The sequence below is a fragment of the Orbicella franksi genome, chromosome 13 (assembly GCF_964199315.1).
Source record: "Orbicella franksi chromosome 13, jaOrbFran1.1, whole genome shotgun sequence".
Lineage (NCBI taxonomy): Eukaryota > Metazoa > Cnidaria > Anthozoa > Scleractinia > Merulinidae > Orbicella > Orbicella franksi.
This window is the reverse complement of record NC_138157.1, coordinates 23,453,140-23,473,905: the sequence shown is the minus strand read 5'-3', so window position 1 is coordinate 23,473,905 and position 20,766 is coordinate 23,453,140. Positions and strand designations below refer to the sequence as shown.

General features: G+C 37.7%; 1 protein-coding gene and 1 long non-coding RNA gene across 3 annotated transcripts; one reads left to right on the top strand and one right to left on the bottom strand.

The window, feature by feature from the left end:
- Nucleotides 1–931: 931 nt before the first annotated feature.
- LOC145465504 (uncharacterized) lies at nucleotides 932–5,288 on the bottom strand. Of its 2 annotated transcripts, XM_081449289.1 has the most exons (6): nucleotides 5,197–5,279; nucleotides 4,376–4,423; nucleotides 3,948–4,004; nucleotides 3,195–3,242; nucleotides 2,902–2,948; nucleotides 932–1,854 (listed from the first exon to the last, which is right to left on the bottom strand). In XM_081449289.1, the coding sequence occupies exons 1-6, from the start codon at nucleotides 5,203–5,205 to the stop codon at nucleotides 1,773–1,775; spliced, it is 291 nt and encodes a 96-aa protein (XP_081305415.1). In that variant the 5' UTR covers nucleotides 5,206–5,279; the 3' UTR covers nucleotides 932–1,772. The 2 variants fall into 2 exon arrangements, with proteins under 2 accessions (XP_081305415.1, XP_081305414.1); XM_081449288.1 differs by having other exon boundaries at nucleotides 4,376–5,288.
- A 5,365-nt stretch (nucleotides 5,289–10,653) lies between these two features.
- On the top strand, nucleotides 10,654–11,654 carry LOC145465505 (uncharacterized). Its single transcript, XR_014041622.1, has 2 exons — nucleotides 10,654–11,241; nucleotides 11,345–11,654. It is a non-coding gene; the product is annotated as an uncharacterized LOC145465505 (long non-coding RNA).
- Nucleotides 11,655–20,766: the final 9,112 nt, after the last annotated feature.

Below are 20,766 nucleotides of genomic sequence, written 5' to 3'. Positions count from 1 at the left end.
ATAAATTATAAAAGGTGAGTGCCTTTGTTCTTATTTGTTGTGTCTGTTGACTACTTGATCCTAGCAACTTTGAAGAAAAGTATCCAATGAAGACGCTTATTGAGAATAAGGGGAACCATCCTCGTAAATGGATCAAGAACGTTAAAAGGTTAAGTGTCTTTTCTTTGGCTCTTTCAAGTTAAAATACTGTGTATAATATGTAATTATGAATCATAGTTGGCCAGGAAATATGGGATCCGTAGAGTAGGCAGCATAGAGGTTTCGGTGCTTCACAAATTCAACTGTGTTCGTTCTCAACTGGTTTCAAATTTTCTGGACTCCTAAACGACACTGGTCTGTATACGAAAAAGATCACCTTCCCTGGTTCCGATTGGTCATTTTTCTTCGAAGTGGCTAAATTCCATGCAGGTCAGAAATGGGTCGAGGGCTTCATTTTGAAATATTTGCAAAGCTCTATTTCAGTGCCCTCCAAACCGTCCACTTAAGTTCTATTCCTGTCTTAACGTGTAATTAACGGCCTGTTGAGTTGATCTCTGTATACTGGAATTCAAAATGCTTCATTGTGCCCATACTAGTTCCACTCCTTTCTACAGCTAGAGACAATTTATGTATTTAAAAAGTAATTAGTTTTGCTCTGCTCCACCCCTTTAAATGTTGAGCTTACTGCAAAATTACCCACATGGAATTGTTTTGTGTTGCTACAGCATTGGAAGAGGAGAGGGAGGGCAGCCTATCAAAGAGTTTATGTTTGGTGTTTCCTGGGTTGAGTTTGCAAATTGCTGGAAACGTTATACTTTTAAAACAATCCCAAGTGCGTTTATCTTTGGAGAAAGCTGCTTTAGGTAGCCTTGCTGATAGCTTCAGTACAAGGCAGGAAAAAAAACACCACTTGCGATTGCCCAGGGCAAGTAAATTTTGCTCTTGGGGTCGCACACGCCGTTGCGCATGCCGTACAGCACAATCTCAATCAAGTCCATCCTTCATTCATTCATGAGCGCGCACTTAAATAAATAACCACGCGTGACACCACGCGTGTCTTCCTGATTTTTTTGACGTCAGCGTGACCAAATAAATGCTAATTTTCTCGCGTTCCCTTGTGTGAATTTTTCTTTAATTTGGCTCAGTTCTAACCACAAACAATTCCAATAAAATACCCTATTTTTGTGAAAATCTCTCAGAGCTAATCTAATATATTTAGAATAATGACAAATTACAGATTATTGGAAAAACCGTCTGAACAACCTTGACTTTTTACCAATTCAAAGTGTCAGGCAGTATCGTTTCCATGATGTGGAGAAGTATGAAACAATTTCACCAAAGGAAAGTATAAATATTAAGGAGTTTAGGTCAAAATGAGGAATACATCTGCCTGTCATTAGATTAGATGTTGCCATGGTAACGGCGTTAATCCAAAAGTTGACAACCAAAACATAAGCCTTATTTTAACAGTACCCATACTGGTAAATCTCTTCGGGTAAAACTTTAAGAGAAATTAACTAAGTTTCCTTTTCTAACTCGCGCTCTATAGGGAGGGTGTTCGTAATTACCCTAGGGAGCCACCTTAAAAATAACCAATGAAAATGCTTCATGGAGGCTGCTTTTGGTGTTTTTACTTTATGTGCACCACAACATAAATGGTAATTTTGCAATATATTGCTTATTTTGTTGCCTTTTAACGCAGCCTAACCTTAATAAATCAGTAACTGAAAGACTGACTGACTGATTTACTGACTGACTGACTGACTGACTGACTGACTGACTTACTGACTAAATTAATACATTAAGAAATAAATAAATATTATGACATTTACCTTTTCTAACCAGGGCAGCCTTTGTGAACTCTTCATCCAAAGCCTGTTGATCAGATGTTGATATAAGAATCATGAACAAGTACTGTGAAACTAAAACAACTGATATTTTACTAGGCAGAGTTCATACTTAAGTTTTCACTTGTATTAAATGATTCTAAAAACTCATCACATGTGATCAGTCAGTCACATTTGATGAATTTCGCATTCGGATGGTAATATTTACCAATAATTAACCGTGAGTGAGGTCTTTACGGGAAAATCTCAAACCGGGACCATGCCGCATTAACCGAGCAATAGAGAGTTTAAGAAAGCCACGACGGCAACGGCAACGTCGCTAAACAAAAGGTTTAATGAGCAGAACAATGACTGTGCACGCGCGTTATGATTCTTGGTACATTTCTTTGCCGTCCCCTGCAAAACAAGAACGTGAAATGGCCAAATTCCGCGTTGTCTGAACAACGTAAACCACAACAGCTAAGGTTTGAAATTTCTATTTCAAATTTATCTCTGTGTCCCAGATTCAGTTTCGTGATACTTTTGACAGTCATAAACAAAGTAAATGACTTAAGAGTATCACGAGATTCGTAGGTAACATATAAATTCATTTTTTAATCGACGTTTTCCTCGGCGTCGTCGTCGTGGCTTCTTAAACTCCGTAATAGCAAAGTCAATACGGCAAGGCCGTGGCTTGAGATTTTTCCTTATGGACTGAATGTTCGAGGTTAATAAGTTGTTTATTATATGGCTTTTTGCTTCAGTTTAGCAGGCCCGTAATCGACCCGTGGGCATTACGGGAGAATAATGCCGTATAATAAGCTAATCAGAGCTCGCATTCTAAAGGCTACAAACACAAGCCATCTAACAAAGCGTTGTATTGTTTTTCCATTTTTTAGAAGAGAAGTTTTCATTCCTTTTCATCCACCTTATTGCCAAATTACATCATTTGATTACAAACTTCTGCAAGGAATTACTTTCCAACATGCCTGTCTGAGCATTTACTTAAACCTTTTGTGTAAAACATTGTGGTAACTGAAAAAACGTCAGTACTGTAGTGCTTTAATACACAGCTAATCCCAATAAACAGATTTACCAATTTGTCCACATCATCCTGGTCCATTCTGGCATTACTGCTGGTACCTAAATATATAGAAATCAACAAAATTGAGACAGAATACTTAGTTGTTTGAGCCACTAGTTGGACATTTGTATAGAATTCTGTATAGTTTCTTTCAGTACCTCTCATTTCAATAAAAATATCATGAAATAAATATTTTAATTTTAATTATTATAACTTAGAGATATATCATTGCCATCAGAAAGTAGTGCAACTATTGCATTTCTAAAGTGCATTTATACTGCCAAATAAAATTTATAATTCATCACCTTCTTCTTTTCCAGTTTCTGGCCCTTTAGACCTATGAGATTCCATTTCTGCAGGTATCAAAGATGAAAAGGCCACAGTCAATTATAACCATTTGTCATGGTTTGAACATACAAAGCGTATTACAAAGAGAACTGTTATTTATAGCATTAATTTTGATAGACAGTCAAGTCCTTTTTAGGACATAATTTGCTCTAACTTTGTCACGATAAAAGGGCATAATATTGTTCCAAAAAGGTATTTTCAGTATTTGGCGAACATTCTGAAGTAAAATTTCGTCATCATCAACAACAGTCTCCAAAGGGGTTGATACCTATAAAAACAATAATCTAGAACTTACTTTATTAACATATTACAGAAATTGATTATAAAAAATTCATTAATACTCAATATAATTACTTTTGTGCTCTTGCCTGTAAATATGAAGAATCATCCAACATGCAGGAGTGAAATTTTATAATTTATTTTATTTTACCTGAAAGACCCCTTGGAAAACTATTTTCAAAAATTATGTTTACAAGTCCTGCTGCATTTTTAGTTTTGTGAATTTAAGAAAAGTTCAAAATACCTACAAATGCCCATGTGGGCCCCCAGAAAAATTGTTAAAATCATACATCTTTAACAAGTTAAGGTTGTGTGCATAAATGAAACATTGTGTAGTTACGTCATTTCAACAGTGAATAAACCATCCACTTCCCTGTTCTAGAATATAAAAATTAGGAGTCAATGGGTTAAAGTGAGAAGCTAAATATTACCTTGTCATTTAAAATGGTATCCACAGGAACTGAAGTTCCACTGGCTGCTTCTTCACTCTTTGAAACAACATACAGTGTGTTACAGCATTTTTTTCTTTATTTATTTATGGATTCTACAAGAAGTGATAATTTAACATGGGCCACGAGCATCTTTGTCAATATTGCTAGCACTTTACATAGGTGATGGAACTGTGTAGCACAAGACTTTAAATTTATCATTTATAATTCTGAGTCCTGGATTTTTTTTTTTGAGATCAGGTGTAATGTCTCACAATATGGCAAAAGAGAAGGATTAAAAATTAATTTTTAATTGGCAGTACTTTATAAAGACAGACAGCACAGCTGTTAATGGGAACTACATTCTTTTGTTGTTAAGATTATTACTAACTGTTAGTAAGTTATAACTTGATCAATTTTAATTATTTTACCTCTTTGAGGACATCCCCAAAAACTTGATTCTCTGGTTTCTTCATATGCTGAACGAATGTTTGAAAACAAAACAGAAAAAGTGAGTTCTGTACATTGACTTTATTCCCAAGTTGGTATATAGACCACATTTCAAAAAAGCCAAAAAATTATTTCATGGTGTCTGTTATTGTTATCTCAAAAAAGGCTTTAAACATGACAAGGAGGTAAAAACAATGATAATACAAAAACATCAAAGAAAATATATTTTTGACAGATAATGTTATCTAGTAACTTTAACAACAGTTCAAACTTATTACTCAGGGGGGCTAATGCAACCACCACCATGACAGAAACACAAATGCCACCAAACAAAAGATTCAATAAGCTGTATAAGGGCTCTGCATCTGAGTTATCAATCTTGGTACATTTCTTAAATCAATCTACATTGTACAAAACAACAACTTGGAATAATAAAATTCTGCATACTGTTTGAGGAAAACGGAATCACTATCAATGGTGAATTTCTAAATTTTCAAGTTGGAATTCAACATGATCATATTTAGTTAGCTCTGACAGCTATAGACAAAGTAAATGCACGCATGCAGATTGTCATGAGATTATCATTATAGTTGTCCAACACATCACTGTCTTGGCTGCATAACTAATAACAGTCAAATGGAACCAGGGGAACAGTAAATGCTAGTCACAGTGGCAGTCACTCATTGACCTGTTACATCATATATCCTCAGTTCCTAGCCCTGGACACCTTTGGTGTGTTGTTTACTATCACCATCAAAATACTGTTAAAAGAATGTCACAAGTCTTCTCTATACGTATATACCTTCATCATTGTTGATTAGTATCTCAGTTGAAAAAAGGCGCCTTTGAACGTGCAAGCATCCTGACAACTGTCCTCTTCCTGGCAAAGTCATTCATCCCACACATCCTCTTCCCAGTGAAAACAAGTGCTTCATCTACAAGTACTCTAAATCCTAAGACATCGCCACACTTCCATTTGGTTAAAGATGTTTTTGGGATAAAGAAATGCTTTGTCTGAAAAAAAAAAAAATACAATTACATAGCCAAAATGAGATTGGTTAAACAGTACTAAGCTATAATGAGCAATGTGTCTTACATGTATGTGTGATTAATTCCTGCAGCCTGACTTACATGTAACTCAGGATTGTGTCATTTGTACATTATTTTTCACTCAAGCAAATTATAAGTTATTGCATTTGACATGTTATCCAAAAGTATATAATAAACCAAAACCAAATTAAGCAAGACCTTTTCAGGAACAACGGAACAGCTTTGAACAATCCTGTTGACCACTGCCATCATCTCTGCCACTTCCTCCTCATTATAATCAACAGCACTGTCTGCCCTCCCTTCATCTTGATCCAGAAGCTGCATGTGCCTGGGCACTACTATCTCAGAGAAGAGGCTCTCTACTATATTAAGATAGGCTTCTTTCAATTGGAGTTTCCCTAGTATGTACAAGGAAACAAATTTCAAAATTAAGCTCTCTTGCGGTATTTTATTGATGTCAGTCTAAGGTAAAGCTATTACAAATAATTTGCCAAAAGTACATGTTGTAAGATTTTTTAATTTTCTTACTGTTAATGAATAACCCTCTATGACTCAATTCTTAAATACCATGACCACATCCGTAACATATAACTGTTTCCCAGCTAACAGTCTAGGGAGTTTTGAAACCCAGGTTTCATAAATTTCATTCTATATTACTACCATTGATCTCATTCTTAATCTCCATAGCAATGTATGTCTGCTCAACAAAACTGTCTGTACAAAGATCAAGTCACAATCAAAAATATATAGTCTTGTGTTTGTAGCCCATCTTCATCTGTTGTCAGTGGTTATAGAGAGACTCAATTTTACAAGTACATTTAATTGTTCACAATGACTGCCTACTTTCTTGCACGATCACTGGCTTACATGTATTTTTATCATCAGTAGGAGTACAGACTCACAGCTGACATCATCATGAACAGTTTCAGCGACATTTAGCATATGATTTTGCTTTCTCAATATAGCCAAAAATTGCATCTAAACAGGATTAACAGATAGCTAGCCTGAAGATCAGCTTGTGAATATAATGAATTCAACTGTGAAGTGAAAAAGATTGGGTAAATTATTGTAGTTTGGCATGAAAATTTACTGCAATACAGTAGAACCCTTTTTTTGCTGTGTTCGAGTATTTGATGAAAATAAACTAAACTTGGGAATAATTCAGTATGTTTTCAGGAATTTCCCAGTGGAATAAAGGCCGTGATTCTATGGATCATTTTGGCTTAATTCAATTTAGCTTTTAACCGGTGTTTTCCTCTAGTGAAGCCTCCATTTGACAATTTTGGATTTTGTTAACAGTGAAACCTGTATTAGGCAGACCCCATATTAAGCAGACACCCTCTTTTAAGTGGACACCAGCTTTAATAAGTCCCAAAATTTTTTTCCCACATTTACAGTAATTAAAAATCAACCGGCATTCAGCAGACACCTCTTAATTAAACAGATGCAGACACCAATATTAAGACATTTTGTTGCACAAAACCTGCAGTAAGCGGACACTTAAAGGGCTCACTTTACTTCTAAAGGTTCAGCTGAGACTCCTGTACATTGTTCAGCAATATCGTTTTTAAGCTGAGTGATTATTCCAGATTGATGCAGTGATCAACTGGACATTGTGCTATGAGCAGTCTTAGCTATTCTTTGATGTTACATGCTAAGTTGTGTTACAAAACGGTTAATAATTGACTATTATTGCACAACATACTAGAACCTGTTTTGAGCAGACAGCCTGTGTTAAGCAGACACTAGTAAGGGTGTCTGCCTAGCAATCACTAGAAGGGTGTCCGCCTAATACAGGTTTCACTGTAGTGAAAATAAAAAACACAGCAAGCAGATTCTTATGCATCTGTGTTCTTATTGATGATAAATTTGGTCATAAATATTACATTGTCAAAGTTGTATGGATGAAGGCAAGTGGATCTGCAGACTACTTTGACAATGAGCTTTATGATGCAATTTACCATTAATAAGAGGACAGATACTTAAAAAACCAGTGTCAATTTGTTAAATTTCACAACTTTTATAAGACCCACATTCATAAATATCACATATTTTTAAAAGTATGGTATGGATTCACATACTTTGCCCTGGCATGGAAACCAGAATTCAAATAACTTCCACTTCTATAATATTACTGACATTTTGATAACACAGACAATAAACTCTACTCCTTAGGTTCAACTAAATTGAAAATTGGAGTACAGATCAAACTCTGAAAAAAAAAAAAGGAAATTTCTCTTACTGATTATCTAAAGTATTTTCAGAGAACCGAAAACAAAATCAAGATTGTCAGAATTTTGTTGCATTACCTGCCTATATACTTACCTTTCCAGTTGCAAACAAAACAAGAGCATAATTCATTTGGCTCCTCATATCCAGTCTTGTTTCTCCCATGATGTTACATACATCTCTTTAAAAAGGTCATCTTCTCTCATTGTTGCAAAGGAGGATCCCAGCTCTATCAGTGTCCCTACACTGAGAAATGTCCTTTCAAGGACTGGCTGTAATTCAGCTTTTAAACTAAGGCAGTGTTCCAACCTTTGTTTCCCACCAACTTTACTGATAGGAATAACTGCTATTCTTGAAAAAACCCTGGAATGCACATTTCAAAAAGAAACAATCAATTACAAGTACAAAATACTTGATGCACTACACCTGAAACTGAGAATGCAATTCTCTTGGAATGATGGTTACCTATATGCAAAACCGTGTAATTGATAAACTGGTAAATAATTATCCATGTTGCAGTTATGCAACTTTAACATACTAATAACAAAACTTGTAATTATATATACAAATTTATACCAAAAAATATCTTACCGTATTCATCTATACAGGTGATACTCTGAATCTCCACAGACAAGCAGTGGTGATTAAATTTTTTCAAAATGAAATGATTTAGAAAAAGAGGAACAAACATTCCATCCTGTGCAAAATCATAATAATAACAATCACATTCTAACTGGCTGCAGTACTACTACAGTGCAGCTCCGATATATCCGAACCAAAAAATACGCGTAATTCGCGTCAGCCCAATACGCGTATGTGCGTATACATACATATATACGCACATACGCGTATGCATATACACATAATTATACAGTATATACGCATATGCCTGATTAGTACATGTATGTATGAGCTAACCTATTGTTTTTTTCTTTTCTTAACAGGTCATTGTTGTTTTCAATGGCTTGACAGCTTGCCCCAGAGCAAGAAAGAGTTTTCTTTATTTTGAACACATGTATACAGTATATGCACATATGCCTTCAGACGACTTATTAGCAAAATGTAAGCTCAAACTAACATTTTGCAATTGGGCACTTGACACAAAATTAACTGACTGAATATTAATTAAAAGAGAGAGTATTTTGCCGTTAAATCATAAATTTACTGTTTTTTTGTCAAATAGAACCGGGGATACACGCTTCAGCAATTTCATCTTCATGGAGCAAACACAACCGAAAGATAACATTTTTTTGACGCAACGTGAACAAGGGTCCAAGCAAGCAACTTGGAGACGTGTGCTGAAACACCCAACTTTTCCTTGAAGAAAATTAAAAATAACAAAATGTGAGCAGCGCACCATAGAAACTTCGAGTATTTTACCATTTGAATGAACGGTTTGTGTCAGATACATGTACATGTATAATGGGAGATATCATTTTTCCACAAGGTCTTCGGAATACTTCAAAGTAGCCTTCAAACAGTAAACATCTCGCAAGCAACTTGCGGACACATGCTGAAACACAGAACTTTTCCCTGAAGAAAAAAAATAACTAGATGTGAGCAGCGCGCCATAGCAACTTTGGTAAACAATTCTTTGGCTAAAGAAGGATTATTTCACAGTTTAAATGAACCAGAGATATCATTTTTTCAAAAAGGATCCTCAGAACGGTTCAGACAATAAACATTTTGCAAATGACTTGCCAATGCGTGTCGAAACACAGACCTTTTTCTTGCAGAAAAAATAACTAAACATGAGCAGCGCACCATAGAAACTTGGATAAACAATTTTTTCGTCAAGGAAAGAGTATTTTACCATTTGAATAAATGATCTGTGTCAAATATAACCAGAGATTTTATTTTTTTGACTAGGATCTTCAGAACGCTTAATTCAGACAAAGAAACATTTGCAAACAACTTGCCGACACGTGCTGAAACATAGATCTTTACTTGTAAAAACATAGAGTTCACGTGTTAAAATAGGGAGTTCAAGAGACTGCTTCAATTTTCTTCCCATTTTTGGTAGCTAAAGATCAAGCAAGTGTTAATAAACGGTAGTTTGTCAGCGAATTTGCGAAGTGATTGAAAACTCAAAATATAATAGCTTTCATTGATTGGCACGATGTTTTAACAATATGCAAATTTTGCTTTGAAGCATTTTCATTCCCAGAAATATAAGGTCCTTTGTTTGACTAACAATGCTTCACATAAAGAAACCTATGGGAATACATAACAAAGAGACATATCTGCACGTATATACCTGTATATGTGGGCATATACACGCACATATGTGCGCGTATTGATGTAAGCGTATATGCAAAATATGGTCGTATAAAATGCGTATGCGTAGTTTGCATATATCTGAGCTGCACTGTAATTTGGGGTACCTAACTAACCTAGCAAGAAATCAGGCAGGCTCCTAAGTGCATACAACTATATTGGAAGTAAGTAATATACTAGGCTAAATAAAAATACATATGATTAAACAAGGGTAAATAGATTATGATGAAACATTCAAAAGTTTTAGTGGCAATGTATAAAATATAGTGCTAGCAATTATAACTGATCTGTTGTTTCTGGTTGTTTCTAGCTATAATTAGTACACTAGTACAATTTGTTAGTTTTATAACATTGGCTAACATGTATGGTCAACGGCCTTAAACCAGCTTACATGTAAACTATCACGATGTAGCAGGATGTATCCTGCTACATCGCTGCCAGTCATTAGCAGATAGCAGACTGAAGTTTGAATTAATAGTGTTGGGAGATAAGGTTACTTCTGAACTAGGTGGGGTTAAGATTAATTTCTGTGTGATTGTTCTTGGATAAAACGTATTTTACTACACAGATGTTTTACACACGGTGTAAGCTTATATATTAAAGCTAATAGTTTGCAACAACTACATGTACGTATAAATGTACATTTAAGTAAAGTGAGTTAATTTTTTTTAAATAAAGAGATGATCAGGTCATTGCTGTACCTTCTACAACTCTAAAACATGGTATGTGGTGATACTGGAATGAAGTTTCCTAGAGCATTCGCGACACAAAAACGTTTGAGGCCCACAGTAACGGCATCTTATTGCAGTTGAAGTTTTCAGGCACCAAATACAAACTGCCCCAGTTGGAAGGGAAGATTTCTCAATGGCAACATAACCAAGGCGATCTCTGATCTTAGTCCACTTTATCTCTTGCTATATTCGGCGATTTTCATGAGTAGTAAACGCTCCTCCACTACTCTGACGGCCTAAGGACAAAGAAATAGCTTGCCTTCTTGAACCCCTTCTGTCAAGGAAAGTAGCTTTGAAAGAAACAGCCTTTCAACGCTTCAGGATTAGGGGACCAAACTACCCCATAAGTAGAAATTCGTCCGCCATGTTGGATTTAGATTGGGAAATTTTAAGCTAAACGAGGATTGGTCAGATTTCTAGTACGTCCCTTTCCATTGTCAGAAACCGCTGTCAAACGAGACTGTACTCGCAACCACTCGGTGTAGGCCTACTCCTGAGGAGGTTAGTCCGAATGTGTTCAAATATTCAATTTGGGGAAGACGCGGGAGTTTTTAAATCAAGTAAGCTACAGTTATTTCATCGTGCTTTTGACCAAAGATGTTGCTCATGTTTAGTTTACGGTCATTTGAAGGAAGTCTAGCTTTGATATCTATGTTTAACCAGGTCACTACAGTAGCTGTCGCTGCTTTACAACCCTAGCTTGAATTGAAAGGCCCAAGTTGTGCATGCTATTTCACGGTAAGATCACAAAATGTTTTTAATTGTGCAGGTTATGGTTATGAACAAGTAAAATCTGGATATGGGCTTTATGAGCAGTGCTTCATTCCACTGAAAATTATGGTCACAAGATCAACTTGTGAGCTAGGCCCTTCGGTATATACTTGAGCGAACTACAAACTATAAATTTAGTCTTAGTGAAGTATCCATCATACCTCAATGGAAAGTAGATATTTGTTTGGTCGGTTCTTGATTTTTTTCCCAAAGTTCCTTGTTCTCTTGCAGCATTTCATCGCTGTTGCTCGCATTTTGGTGGATTTGCAAAATATTCTTTCCTGCCTCGAGTGTGTTTATTGTCCATTGCTCACTGATAGTTAGATTGTTTGATATTGCATTATATTAGTGAACTTAACAGGTAGTGAATGCTGCCTGTAAGTTAGCATGTATAGAACCATATGTCGTGGAACAGAATAATTTTTTGTGGATAAGATACAGCAATAAAGAGGGGTGAGGCGTTGTGTGACACCTAGTCACAAAAGAGATAGGTGAAGGTGAATGAAGAGGGTTAGCAGAAGAAAGGAAATTAAATAGCCCCCAAAAATGGAATAGCAAAATTGTGTTTTGTTGTCTTGCTCTTGTTCTGAAAAAGAATGAAAAAAATTACCAACAGGGCTCTACACTCAACCTCGTTCCCAGGGTCTCTCATCTTACCGCTCCCTGGTTGGCCATGTTGCAAGAAGAAATGGAAATTATCAGTTGAGCGGAGTCGTTTGATTATGTTACAGCATTTTTAGAGGTCACAGGTCTGCATGGTTTCCGCTGTTAAGTGCACGTCGCTTCTCAGAGTTTGACACCTCTGTAATTTGCCATGCCGTGCTTATACTTTGTTTAGGTTCGTTTCTATTGCAAGATATGTTTTAAGGCTCTAAGTATTGGCTCTCCAGGGACAAAGATTAAAATATTCCACGAAGATATTGCTTACTTGCATTCGATATTGTGACACCGCAGGTGACGCCGGGCCCGGCTATTTGATTAGAACTGTTTGCAAAGTGCGTTGTACGAATATCATAATTATTTATCTTCGTCCAGCTTTTCTTCAGAGACTGTCGTAGCTTTACTTTGGGAAAGTTATACGTTTTCCTGGAGACATTCTTATGTTTTTTGCACCAATTTGATCGTGTGCATTCAGAGGAGAAACAACAAGTACTACGGGATGAAATTGTGCTGCTCGACGCCCACAGTTGAAATATGAGTGACTTTCCATAAATCCAGTGGGTAAGACGGCAACACTGAAAATCACGACCACTAAATTGCCTGAGACAGACTTGCTTAACCTTTAGGTAAACGTTGGAGTAGATATTATTCGAAATTTCAGCCTGAAAGCTAAGTATTGATAAACGCCGTAGATAATGGCAGTCGCAGGGCAATACTTTGAATTCGACAAAGCTCAACGCAACAAATTGCTGATTACAGAGGACCCCTCCCTGATGTTCTCAATTGTCAAAGTGGGATGTGACCAGACCCAGCCAGGGTCTCTCGTTGCTCGCTCCAGAGGGCGGTAAGATTAGAGACTCTGGGAACGAGGTTGCTCTACACTAGATTTTCAACTTGCTAGCTTAGTGGCTAGTGACACCTTATGTTACTAGTCAAATAAAAATAATTAACTAGCCAAGTGTTGACGTTGGCTGGGTAAAACAACAGCAGAATTACTAGTAAGACTTGAATGCACAATGCAAGCGACTCTCTTTAATACCTATTGTTGGTAATTACTTTGTGTGTAAACCAGCTCCAATCGATTCATGGGAGACTCTTGCCAGTGACAGGAGTGCGTGGAAAACAAATTGCACCAAAGCCCTACGAGAGGGAGAAAAGCTTCTGCACATCACAGCGGATACCAGGAGAGAACGTCAGAAGGCCAGGGCCCTTGCTCCATCCACTGATTCCACTTATGTCTGTGGTTCTTGTCATTGCATCCGCCGATCACGAATCGGACTCCAAAGCCATCTCAGAAAATGTTTAAGGAAATGTACAATTACTAACACATGCTAAAATTATGGACTAGATTGTCCAATAATGCCAATACTACTACTAAACCAGTTCCAATAAAAGACTTTCAGAACTCTGTTTTTCTTTGAGACTTCCTTGTAAAAAATATCGATATCCCAAGACATCATTGTAAAAACTGTCAAGGCCTCCTCACTCTCTTCACAGACAGGAGCTGTAGAATTCAAACTGTTTCAAAAGCAGCATTAGTGGAATTTGACTAATAATAAATGTCAAAGGAAATAAATCTTTCTCACGTAATTATTTCTGCAGTAGTAAGTTTTGTCAGTATGGACACAATGACAAATCACTTATGTTGTTATGCTAAATAAAATGTTATCCCTTTGCAGTTCTGTACGATTTTGTGCATGATTTTCTCAGTTCAAGATGCTCAAGTGTATCTCTTGCGGGAACTACAGTGCAAGGATTTTCTGGCTGTGATGAAGGAAAATCATCCATGCATTGAGGAAAAGTACCAGCTGATGAAATGACACATCTTGATGAAGAGGTGGCTAACAGCAATTGCATGAACTGAGGAGGATTCAGGTTGTCTGCCCAAAGGTGTCACAGCAACAAAGATGCTACACATGCACCCCTGCCCACACACGCCAACCTTTGTCTCCAACCATGCACTCCAGTGTTGCACCATCACCACAGCTGTATTGCCTCCACGTTTGCTGCTGTAACACCTTTGTGCAAAAGCATGGTGAATCCTCTCCACCTCATGTCACTGGTGTAAGCTACTTCTTTGTCGAGGTGTGTCAGTTCATTGCTTGAGACTAACCCAAAGCAGCTAGTGGAAATCAGAAACCTACTGGCCAAAACAAAAATGTCTCCTAGTCTGTGGCGAGGTGTCTACCATTAATGTCGAGCCCTGTGGCTAGTAGGTTTCCACTTTGGCTAGTAAACAAAATGAAATTGGCCAAACTAGTTGCTGTCTTCCTCAATGAAGACAAACACTAACACTTTTCTCGGAAACAAGGTAAGAATTTCATTGTGGTGTTATCATGTTTACTTTTCGTTGTTTGGTACTTGAAAGGGTATAAAAACTGAGCATGTTATTATGTTGAAAGAAATATTTGACAAACAAGACAGCATTTTCTGAAAGTATACATCGATGTTCTTTTCTTGTTACAAATTAGTAGCACAAAACATGAGCACCCTGATAAAATCATGTACAAAATCGTGCAGAACTGTAAAGGGATAACATTTCATTTAGCGTAACAACATACAGGTGATTTGTTGTTGTTTCCATACTGACAGAACTTACCACTGCAGAAATAATTACGTGAGAAAGATTTATTTCCTTTGACCTTTATTAGCAGTCAAATTTTGCTAATGCTGCCTTTGAAACAGTTTGAATTCTACAGCTCCTGTCTGTGAAGAGACTGAAGAAGTCTCGACAGTTTTTACAATGACGTCTTGGGGTCTGGATATTTTTACAAGGAGGTATCAAAGAGTCCTTAAAGTCTTTTCAGGAAAATCACTGGATTTTTCTTTGTGAACTGTTGGCTTGAGAGATTTGATGTGAGGAAAACATGAGGCCATTGAACAAAATTAAAACCAGTGCAATTCGGTCATAAATTGGTTCGCCCTTGTGTTTAACATTACCAGTCAAACGTGACACAAGGTGTGCCAACTGTATGTCAACTGGTCAAGAGGTTTCAGATGCAAAATTGCATTGTGTATTTTTTCCTTTAAAATTAATTCCATAATGTATTAAAGAGAGTCACTTGCATTGTGTTTTCAAGTCTTGCTAGTGATTCTGCTGTTATTGCACCCAGTCAACATCAACACTTGGCTAGCAATTTTTTTTGTTTAGTGACATATAAGTTGTCACTAGCCACCAGGCCAGTAAGTTGAAAAAATAGCGCCCAGCTCTGTAGCCAAAACTTAATTCCTACTCTAGCCTGTGGCAAGTTGGCTACCATTAGTGTTGAGCCCTGACCAAATTAACAGGATAAAGCAAAACAAACGTCTAACCATAGGAAGAGAATACATTAAGAGTTCACTGGTTACTCTACTGAGAATGAGCCAGGCAGCAAAAAGAGAAACAATTGTAATCTATATACATTGCTTACTGGTAAGCCCTAAGTTCGCTCACTGCTTCTAATAATCAACTACATGTATCAAGGCAGGCTAAATTTGGCTACTTGAATATCAAATTTAATATATGGCATGTCACTGAGATGTTTTGTCAGAATTCTTCTCAAGTTAAAGGTGTTATCGCAAGTGTGCACTGTCAGCAATTACTTTTTGGCAATGTTGGGAAGGGGTGGTGGGCCGGCCGGGGGTTGTAGGTTGGGGTGGTGAGTTGATGGCCTAATGGTTAGTTAGTTGGACTTTGGATCAATACATCCAACATGGAGCCCAAGCTGGGGTTGCTGTGTCATGTTCTCAGGCGTGACACCTTACCCTTGCAATGCCTTTCTCCACCCAAGAGTGTAATGGTACTGGCCAATTTGTTAGGGCAACCTGACAATTGCTGGGGGTCACCTGCAATGGACTAGCATCCCATCCAAGGGGAGAAGCAACACTCCTAGACACTTCATGTTACAGAAACTGGAGGGGAGCACTCGTGCTGATGATCCATCTGGCTTCTCTGTTCCCTTGGGAATGGAACAGACTTTCGTGCCCTGTAGCCAGGGAAGACATCACTGGAATGTACCCATTCTTAGCCACAAAGACTGGCAGGGGGATTTGGTGTCCTGTTTGAAACAAACCTTTCACCATTTAAGTCCAACACCCTTTACTGGATATACCATGAAACGTTTAAGTGAGGGAGGGAAAGGGCATTTGTTAACATGCACTTTTAGCAAGCAGTTATGCAACAGACGACTGGAAATGTGAAATGGCAGATTGGGACCAGGGCAGTTGTGGATTGTGTAATGGGGTGGGAAATCAGGGAATGGTACCCCTTGAGTCTGGTGGTACAGACAGGTTGATTCAGGAGTCCACAGTGAAGGAGAATTCCTCAGTAGTGATTTGGTTAGCACATGTTATTGTGGTCACCAAGGTTAGAATTCAGACCTCTGAATGAGTCTTTTTGTTATAGGAAAAAGATAGGTTATAAAACAACAGTTATTCGTGCTTGATATTCAGATGACACACCTTATTTGGATGATGCGCAGCTTCTGATTGGCTGTTGAAAATTGGGAAAATGATGTATTGCATGCTTGGTTGGGATGATGTCACATGTTTTATACTATAACAGAGCAGCAGATGGGGTGGAAAGAAAGTCATGGTTGGTGATCCTTTTATCATTTCAGAGACGTCTCCATCCTTTTGGCATTTAGCTCAAGATGTTTGAGTGTGTTCTTGCAGGAACTACAGTGCAGGGATTTTCTAGTTGTGATGAAGCATTATCTTCCATGTATTTAGGAGAAGTCTCAAGCAATGAAGTGACACACCTCGACAAAGAAGTAGCTTACATGTACATCAGTCACATGAGGTGGGGAGGATTCACCATGCTTTTGCACAAAGGTGTTACAGCAGCAAAGGTGGAGGCAATGCAGATGTGGTGATGGCGCAGCACTGGAGCGCATGGTTGGAGGCAAAGTTTGGCGCGCGTGGGCAGGGGTGCATGTGCGGCATCTTTGTTGCTGTGACACCTTTGGGCAGATAACCTGAATCCTCCTCAGTTCATGCGATTGCTGTTAGCCACCTCTTCATCAAGATGTGTCATTTCATCACCTGGTACTTTTTCTGAATGCATGGATGATTTTGCTTCATCACAGCCAGAAAATCCTTGCACTGTAGTTCCTGCAAGATATACACTTGAGCATCTTGAACTGAATGCCTGAAGGACAGAAATGTCACTGACATGAAGGAAAGATCCGCCACCATGTCTCACTCTCCACCCCACCTACTGCCATTATGGCTTGGAACATGTAACATTATTTCTACTGGGCATAGAATGCATTATTCTCCCAATTTTCAACAAATATCAAAAGCTGAGTTTCATCCCTATCAGATGTGGCATTTAAATATCAAAAGGAATAACTGTTGTTACAAAGGCTGCCTGTCTTTTTTCTATAATAAGAAATGGCTCCTTCAGAAATCTGAATAGTGGCCTTGGTTACCACAACACCACATGCCAACCACATCACCACTGGGGGATCATCCTTCATTGTGGGTTCTTGAATCAACTTGCCTGTACAGCCGCACTCGAGGAGCATCACTCTCCGATGTCCTCTCCTCATTCCATGATCCACCATTACCCTGGTCCCAAGCTGTCATTTTACATTTCCAGCCGTCTGCAGTGTAGCTGTCTGTTTGAAATGCATATTAACCAATGTCCTTTTCCCTCCCTCACTTGAACGTTTTGTTGGTACATCCAGTCAAGGGGGTTAAACTTTTATGGGAAAAGGTTTGCTTTAAACAGGAAATCAAATCCCTCGTCTGGTCTTTGTGGCTCGGAATGAGAACACTCTAGTGATTATTTCACCGGCTGCAGGGCAGGGAACTCTGTTCCACCCCTTCGGGATATGGATGAGCCAGATGGCTCATCAGTGCTGGTGCTTACCTTTGGTCTCTGCAACATGAAATGCCCAGGGGTATTGCCACTCTCTTTCTGGATGGGATTCTAGTCTATCACAGGTTACCCCTTGTTTTTGTCAGGCTGCTCCTACAATCGGTCAGTACCATTTTCACTCCTTGGAGGGGAGAGGTACTGGGAGAGTCAAGTGTCTTGCTCGAGAACATGACACAGCAACTCTGGCTTGGGCTCCATTTTGGACCTATTGATCCAGAGTCCAACTGATTTACCATTAGGCCATCAGCTCCTACCCCTGCACAACCTCCCACTACCCCTTCCCAACATTGGCAAAAAAGTTATTGTCAACAGTGCACACTTGTGATGTCAACTTTAAATCATGAAGAATTCTGATCCAACATCTCAAAGGCAGACCATACATCAATTTGGATATTCGAGCAGCCAAATTTAAGCTGGCTAGATACATGTACATGTAGTTGACTGATGCTAGCAGCTGGCAATGAATTGACTTAGGACTTACTGGTAGGTAACGCTTAAGTATAGTCCTTTCCCACCTTTTCCAGTTAATTTGTCTGGTACAGTTTATACCTTATAATGGGACTTTGGCTTGGGAAGCATTAATGGATATGGAAAAGACAAAATTTATAAGTTGGCCAGACTGCCACAGGCTATTTTAAGGGAACGTCCATAGATAATAAAGAGTCTCCAAGCAGCTTTGCTGGTCAAACCTAAAATTTTATATTATAAATAACTTTTAAGCAAACTTCCCTTCATTGGGTGGATTTAAGTTTGGGATAGCAATGAGAAACAGAAAACCTCTAAATTAGTAAAACTTGAAGTTGTGCATCCAGATTGGCATGTATTGGTATGGTGGATACTTTGCTCATAATTAATTTTAAGTCTGTTCTTGATCAGATTGATCATCTAAAATGGTGATAAGAGTGAGGAGTTTAATATGAAATCGAAGGTCTGTAGTGACTGGATCTTAAAGAGCTCATGTAACTCTCATGACTTGTAATTTAATACCAAGCAGAATTTTGCAAGACTCAAAAGCAAGATGTCGAAGTCAACATATTTTGTCAGTGTCTAATCTTCCAACACATGCGAAAGAAAATGGCCAGCCTTTCAACCTGTTTAGGTTCAGCTTTGAAATGAAAAAAGTCAGGAAAGAAGTCAGGATGGATAACCCCACCTTCTCCTTCCTCTGCTCTAATTTTATTGCAGAATATATTTGTGATTGTGACAAATGTTAATGTACTTTGCATTTTTAGTATGGAACATGAAACTTAATATGAAATATTCTTGGAGGTATTTTAAAACAGGCATGATTCATGACAACTATATGGGAAACTACTTGAGAAATTCAACTGCATAGGATGGGATCAGTGATGATGTTATTAGAAAACTGCAAGTGGCGATGGAGCTTGTGGAGTTTCAGGACAGCACAACAGCGTCAAGTTGATGCAAAATGAATCACCAGCCCTGCGTGTTGTCGGAATGCAGAGTGTGAATACTTGGTTTGGTTTAAGTTGCTTGAGGTAGATTACAGTACATTCAAAGTGCATTGTATGATGAAGTTAATGTTGTCAGTCTTGTTCATTTGCTTATTCTTTGGTAAGAAGGTTTAAGGGGTTTATTTCAACACCTGCAGTGCACCAGGTGCTAAAATTTTCCCCTTTACTTGTTCATGCAACAAAAAGCTAACTGTTGCTTTAAAAAGGCAGAAACAGCTGTTTACAAGTGTCTTTGTAAGGATTAGATGATAAAAATTCCCCATAATCTTTTTTTTTATTTTAATTTTTATAGAGAGACGATAGAGTATTGATTTGAAAATAATATACTCTATCATCCAGTTTAACATTTCATGCTCTGAGCAATCAGGGATGGTTAGACCAAATAGTCTAAAGCTGTGAAAAGTCCTCTGCAAGGCAGGGATCACACAGAGTGCGCAGATGTACATGTACACATAACCACACATTGTATGCTTGAATGCATGAATGTAAGGCCTCAATATAAGAAATGGTATGTTTCAACTAAGTGGAAAAACAGCAATCTTACATCATGCCTTTTCGTCTCAAAAGAAATTTTGAGACAAAAAGAATTTGAAAATTACTCTGCAAGAACGAAATTCTACTGAAGATTAGTCATGGTAGATGAGCAGACCTCCAGCTCCCCTCTTATGCAAATCCTATGGTCTCAACAACTTTTCATTAAAGAAGATTATAAAGCATCGCATGTTTAACCCAAGGGATCTATAACAAAGGGCAGAATTATATCTATGGCTTCCTGGGTTTTATTTGTGTTAGTGTCACTCACCTCTTGAATATGTCAAGCTTCAATCTGGTGTCAGAAGGGACGAGAGGCAGGAAATTTGTGTATTAGTAGCAGAGTGTGATCAAGGAATTTTTGCCTTCAAAAGCACCAGAACTGTGAATTTGAAGTTATGAATATTGCTATCTTAACTGATGCAGATCAGGAACACCCTGAAAAGATTCTGTATTCCTCAGTTAAGCAACCATTTTATGCCACAAAAACATGTTATTTTAAGGGGTCAAGTTTCAGAACAACTTGCATTAATATCGATCGAATTAATGTTAATCCTAATGATTATTATAATCCAGCAATGGATTATTATAATCCAGTAGTAGATCATTATAATTCAGTAATAGATTATTATAATCCTTTACTGAGGTTCGAGCCATGCCTTAATTAATCAGGATTAATATTAATCTTATGTAAGATTAATATTAATCTGATAAATATCAATCCTACATAGGATTCCTATTAATCCTTTGTGGCATTAATATTATTCCTACCTAGGATTAATCTT